This window comes from Micropterus dolomieu, unplaced genomic scaffold, assembly GCF_021292245.1.
Source record: "Micropterus dolomieu isolate WLL.071019.BEF.003 ecotype Adirondacks unplaced genomic scaffold, ASM2129224v1 scaffold_224, whole genome shotgun sequence".
Taxonomy (NCBI): domain Eukaryota; kingdom Metazoa; phylum Chordata; class Actinopteri; order Centrarchiformes; family Centrarchidae; genus Micropterus; species Micropterus dolomieu.
The window spans coordinates 1,764-8,219 of NW_025744216.1; the positions used below are offsets into that span (position 1 = coordinate 1,764).

At 50.9% G+C, this 6,456-nt stretch overlaps 1 protein-coding gene across 1 annotated transcript; it reads right to left on the reverse strand.

Moving 5' to 3' along the window:
• Positions 1-522: 522 nt before the first annotated feature.
• LOC123967294 (phosphatidylinositol 3,4,5-trisphosphate 3-phosphatase and dual-specificity protein phosphatase PTEN-like) lies at positions 523-6,304 on the reverse strand. The gene is made up of 2 exons (XM_046043356.1): positions 5,776-6,304; positions 523-5,203 (listed from the first exon to the last, which is right to left on the reverse strand). Exons 1-2 carry the CDS (start codon positions 6,094-6,096, stop codon positions 5,015-5,017), a joined length of 510 nt encoding a protein of 169 aa, XP_045899312.1. The 5' UTR covers positions 6,097-6,304; the 3' UTR covers positions 523-5,014.
• Positions 6,305-6,456: the final 152 nt, after the last annotated feature.

A 6,456-nucleotide genomic window follows, 5' to 3' on the forward strand; every position in this document is an offset into this window, starting at 1 on the left:
CTTCCTGCAGATGTTATAAAGGGGCGGAGCTCCGGGGCCCCCCTTCCTCCGGTGCACAAGCGTTATTGAAAGTGCGTTTTTTACCCGCCAAACAGCTTCAGCTTCACCAACGTCAGAGTCACTGAGTTAGATTTAGAGTCCGCCTCCTTTTCTTCCTGCAGTCAGGACTCATTAATATTAATGAGCTTCACTGAGCGTTTACAGGCAGCTGTGGGCGTTTGGAGGGCCGGACATGGAGCTCCCTCACAGGGGCCACATTTCAGGTTGATTGTGATTTATAAAGGGAACTTGCTGACAGGTGTGCGTACGCACGGTTTTGTAAGTCTAGTATATCTAAGTATAATGACGTACGCCATGTTTGGCTTTTGGGCGCACGGACACTTTTAGTGAGGATTCAACGCAGTTTTATAAATGAGAGAATGTAGAAGTGTGGTGGGCGGGTCGCTGAGTGAAAAGTAGGCGTGTGGGATTGAGACTCATGGGAGTTGTAGTTCTTCAATAATTCCAAAAGCAACACAGACAGATGTTTATAAATAGTTTATTCACCTTTACAGTGTTTTTATTTCATTATAAAACAAGAAGGGACAGAATAAAAGGAGGGGGGGGGGGCATTTTAACATGAAATGTTCTCACGGTGGTACAGACCGGTAGGTACGGCGAGTTTTCTGTTTTTATTTTAATTAACAATCATTGTGATGAACAGAAACTCTGGACCGCTGAGCTGAAACCTGAACCTGAACCAAACGACGAGGTTCTGCTCCAACAGCTTCTGCAGGGAGTCCGGCAGAACGCGGGTCGCTCTGAATCCTGATCAGGACTGAAGGATCAGTGGGTTAGCAGCAGGAACTAAGGGGGCGGGGCTTAGCATACGGTCAATCGACCTGGACAGGTTGGGCGTTTAACATAGATGCAACTGGGTCTGAAAAGTTTAAATAGGTGTCGACGGAGGCGGCTGATGCCCACGACTCTGAGCTGCAGCAGCTGTTGAGGAGCAGGAAGCTGTTGTTGGCTTCAGGTAGAAGGTGCGGCCGCACGGCGTTCTCGTTCACTTCAATAAGTCCGGACGACTCACAGGTGAAAGGTCACCTACCACATCTGAACGTGCACGTTCAGCCAGTAGAAACACACGGACGACCCCGACGCCACATCCCGTTACTCCGGAAGCGTGAACGCGGGCCAACGTGACCGCACCTTCAGGCGAAAAGAAGGAACAGAGAACGCGTTCCCCTCGTCAGCTCCTAACTAACCAGCAAACAAAAGGACGAAGGGTCAGAGTCTGAGCTTCATTTGGCAGGTTTGGTGATGAGATGTAAACAGAGCTGAAGCGTCGTCGACAAAACAAAAGCTCTCCAGCTGAAGGAACCACCAGGAGCCTGAACGTGTTCTGTTAACGTAACTGTGATTGTTGGAGGTGAAAAGGTCATTCAGAGTGTCTGTGGGGCGTAAAACGCCAAAACCAAGCTCAAGGTTCCCGATTCCAGACGCAAACTCGTGTCTGTCTCAGACTCGGCTGATTTCACTCAACACGTTCCCGACATGTCCTTTTCTGTTTTCTGTCCGGCGTTCTGCATCGGAGCAGGAACCCGGACCATCCAATGGGAATTCTGTTTAAAACCTTTCACTCTATAGTTTTAGATTCTGCAGAGTTCTACCAATCACCCCGATGGACGTGTTTTCTGCGACGTGTAAAATGGTCAAAAGAAAAATACATCAAGCACCTGAAACGGTCAAAGACGTGGACAGCACCTGCCCGGCCTCACATCCCCGAAACCCGCTCAGCGCACGGCCGTTTGTCCAGCAGGAGATCTGTGGAACACTGGATCCAGGTGTTTTCTGGGTGAACTGCTGGGCGAGGTTTTAAGCCCCTCCCGAGAACAGGTCTACACACCGGTCGTGTCTGAACGGGTCGGTGACAGGAAGTGAGGCCAGACCTGAGAGCACCTGACAGGACTCCAGACAGGAAGTGTGTTGTTGTTGTAAAATACACAAACAGAGCCCGTGGATAGATCGCCACGCTGACGGCAGAGCTGCTCGGCGTCGCAGATCGAGACTGGACGAACACTCGCGGCTGGTAGAGAGCACCACAGACGCGTAACAGGCTCAGCAGCAGCCCTGGCTAGCTTAGCTTAGCACCTCAAACCCAACAGGACGAACAGCAGGCCCCCGGCAGCGGCTGTTCAAAAGCTCCGTCTGGCTACAAGGTTTTCACCGAGCCGGAGAGCTGCACCTCAAGACGCGATCGCACAGGACGCCAATTTATCCGCGGCGCGCTCCTTTTCTATCGGCTCCGATGACTTTGAGGAGTTTTGAGTGATCCAGATGTTCAATCTGATAATCAGGATGTCGAATCTATACTCATCGGCACTTTTGTGAACATTTTTCTGGCACGTTACCGTCCTTAATCCCTGAAATAAATCAGCTCTGATTGGTTCAATTGTTTCTCCAACCAGGTCAAAGCCCGTCGTTTTTGGATAAATCTGGGATGTTCTGATTGTAACCAGACATGTTCTCATCAGTAGCCTTTCCTAACCTAACCCCAGATCTAACATGCTTTCTGTCTGCTAGTGGGCCTTGGGGGCACTGACAGAATAAAAGCAGAGGATTTGGTGTTTGCTAGCCTCCGGAGCGCGTCCTGTGTGATCAGGCTCTTGACGGGGCCTACAGGACCGACACAGAGCCAATGGTAGGTGGTAGCACCAAACGTAGGGACGGAAATCAGACATCAGGGCTAAAACCTCCCCCCACGGCCGACCTGGTGCCAGATGTTCCTTTAGACGCGCCAATCGATCTGATGCCATTCAGAACAAATGGCTCGTGGCGTCTAGATTCAGCGATTTTAAAACTTGATTGGCACCGCGCAGGTTCCCGGCCAGCCGTGAGGGGTCAAGGTACGCATGAAGGTACAATCATCCAAACGTCCGTTCAGAGCCCAAAGGACTGGAACCAACCGGTGATTAGCTTTGGATTGGTTTCCTCTAATTAAACCCAGGATCTAATCAGAGCATCCCTGACGTTCAGCTGCCAGACGGAAGAGTCTCGAACCTGCTGATCCTCAAACTGTCGTCCCTGGCGTTAAAGGTACGGTTTGCACAACTTTAAGTGCTTAAATGTCTCCAAGACGTAGTAGTGAGAGAAACGATTAATAGCCTATGGACAGAGTAATAGTGATTATAGAGAGCACCACCCTTTTTGAAGTGTCAGAAACCAAAAGACACACAGAGGCTCTCGAGACCCGCTGTGGTTGCGAAACCTGCTGGAAGCTGCTCGGCCGGGCGCCGGGCTGCCCGTCGGAGACCGCGCTCGGCCGGCCCCCGGGCACCTTGGTGGGGTTTCTCCTGTCCGGTGATCCCAAAATACCTGCGACTCAAGAGTTCTCAAGAGCACGGAGGGAGCTCCAGATGGACCAGACGGTTATCTTAACTACGAATCTATCAAGCAAACATCACTTGGACACATCTACCGCAAACCCACGCTAAGGTCCTGACACCAAGGTTGAGAACCCCTGAGGTGAGGACTAGCTTTCAACTCGACACAACCAGCACAACGTGAGCCCAGCTGGCTTCCACGGATGGACCGAGCTTAACAGGAAATACATACTAAGCCATTAATATTCAGTGAACTGTCCTTTATAAAGTGCAAACCCCACCCGCCTGGCATCCCAGGCACATCAAACCAAGCGCTCTGAGTAATAGATTTCAGCTTTAGTTTGTGTCAGGGTGCGTTAGCCTGCGTAGGCGCACAGACCGGGCTGAAGGGATGATTATACTGTGTGCAGCTCGTTTGTTGCTTAGCTTAATGTTTGATATACGGCAGAGTAAAAAGAACTTCTCTGTGACTGTAGGAGCTGATTGAAGGGCTGAAGAGAATCCTTCTGTGCAAAACTGTAGACAGACAGAAAAGTAGTAATAGCGTGTTTGTTCACAGTAGGTTTGAACTGTACGTGTTTTCAACAGTAGATGATTGACAGAGTGAATAATCAAAGTTTCTCTTCTGCACCGTCACATTCAAACAGCAGGCCGCCGCTTCTCTCTGTGTGCGCCGCTTCGTCCCAGCAGTGACCCAGCCGGTCCAGCTGGGACCGGAAAGAGACGGGGGGGCTCAGAATTTCTTTGGTTGGGGAGTTTCCAATGTCAAGATCACAAAAAATAATCTGGTTAAACCCTCAAAACAAAAGATTTTAGATAAAAGAACACAAACCAGACCAGCTCCACAAGGTCCAGTCCAGCCGGCTCTTTCATCATCCGGAGGGTTTTTAAAACCAGAACCATCCCACGGACTGCGGTAGTGTTTCTTTCCTACATCTGCAGGCTGCTGGTCGGACGTGTTAAAAACATTCTGGTTTATTGAAATCATTATCCTGCTTTCATAAATGTCCTACTTCAGTTTCAGTGCCTGCTGAACTTTGTCAAGAAGAAAACTGACAATAACAGATTCCTGGCCTAAGAAATGCCTAATTTTAAATAAGCACAGATTTAATTTAGCTGAAGGAACACCACGGCCCTGCTGGCCTCCACGGGAAGTTTGCAATGAGCCAGACTTCTGCAACAAATAAGGTAACTTTGGGCTGAACCACGCGAGGCCGGCACACAGAGAGAAGAGGCAGCCGTCAGAGATGGACTAAAACTGGGCGGACACGACGGGATTCATCCAACCGGGTGGTCTCTGAAGAGGGGGACTCTCCGTTTCCTTGTATTTTTTTCAAGTTTTACTCCTTTATTTTTTAAAATCTCCTGTCTGTCCGATCGCCGTCTGTCGCCCCGCCCCCCACACGTATCCCCCGCCCTCCTCCTCGCCTCCGACCGCCATGTCATGTGATTGTCCAGCTGTGCACTGAGCAAAAGATGGGAGGGGGGGAGCTTATATACCGATCTGAGCCCCACAGATCAGTTCTGGTCCGTCGGTTATATTCCCCCGTTAGCTAACAACTCGCCAGTCTCAGATTGGGGGTTCATGAGTGTGTATACATACATACATACTGTGTGTGTGTATATTTATCTGTTTGTGTGTGAGAGTGTCAGACTTTCGTGATCTGATTGTGATGGTCCTCTTCGAACGGCTCGTTCTCCGGGTCCGAGTCCGTGGTGTCCGAGTATCGGTAATGGTCAGGTTCGTTGTCGCTGACGTCTGGCGTCACCGAGGCCGGCGTGCTGCTCGCGTCACAGTTCGCTCCTTCCTCTACCGTCTTGGTGAAATATAGTTTCACCTGAAGCAGACAACAAAATAAATCAGACTGTTAGATCCTGAACGTGCACCGGCAGCTGGTGGGGGGGCACCGGCTGTCGTAGCCCATCAGCACCACACGCTGGGTGGTTTAGCGAGGTCCCGGACCAGCTGTCAGTCGAAAGGTCAGAGTTCAGCGGCTAATCTGACTACAAGCTGTCGTAGTTGTTATAATGATGTACGAGCCGCGTCTGCCGGCAGATCTGAAGCGATGCGGCAGCATCAACATGCAACGACTGATTTTATAGATTGACAACATTATTATTAAAGAGGTCTTATTCTGCTTTGTGGCTTCTCCCGTCTCCGTTACTGTGTCATAAATCTGCAGAGTGAAGAAGCTCCCGTCTCCCACAGAAAACTCTGCTCCTGAACTGAACGCAGCTGGATGGTAGTCCAGCCTTTACTGCTCGCCTGGCGGCTACTGTGGCCCGCTTTGTTTTGGATCGCACTACCTTGCTTGTCAAGACCCGCCCTGCTCTGCTTCTGATTGGCTATCAGCGCGTACCTAGGTACTGCACACGCACGCCGAGCGATGAAACAACTGACACGTTTTACCTTGAAATTCGGTGAGAAGTTCCTGTTGGCCTTGTCCTTGTTGGCCTTGTCCAGGTCGTTCTTGGTCAGACTGAGGACCAGGTAGTCTCTGTCGTTGGGTTCTCCTCCAATCATCATCATCGTCGTCGTCGTCGTCGTCCCCGAGCTCTGGTGCGTCCTGTCGGACGGATCCCGCGGCGTGCCCGCGCTGCCGTTCTCAAGTTTGTCGTGGTTCTCCTCCGGCCCCGGGATGAAGAAGGTGTTGACCCAGAAGTGGAACATCTTTTCCTGGAAGAACAGAGTTCCCAGGAGATAAGTGGGCTTCATCGTTGTGAAGAACATTCCTGGTGGATCTCACCAAGAAGACCCGGTCCCTGTACCACAAAGCGAGTCCAACATACCCGGGATCTGCGTTCACGATCTGGCTTCACTAACCTGCTGGTCATCAACTCCATAACCCAGGCCGTGAGCGCGTTCACATAAAGAGGCGGGGTTAACAGCACATGACCAATCACAGACACCGGCAGCAGGGCGTCATATTTCACAGACTGAGACATCAGACAGGACTTCAAAGAAACAACGTTCGACAAAACTTCATAAAGCAACAAAACTAAAATCCATTCATGCCATAAAAACAAGCCTGACCCTCCTCCCCCCTCTCCTCCCCTCCTCCCCCATCTCCTCCCCCCCTCCTCCTCCCCC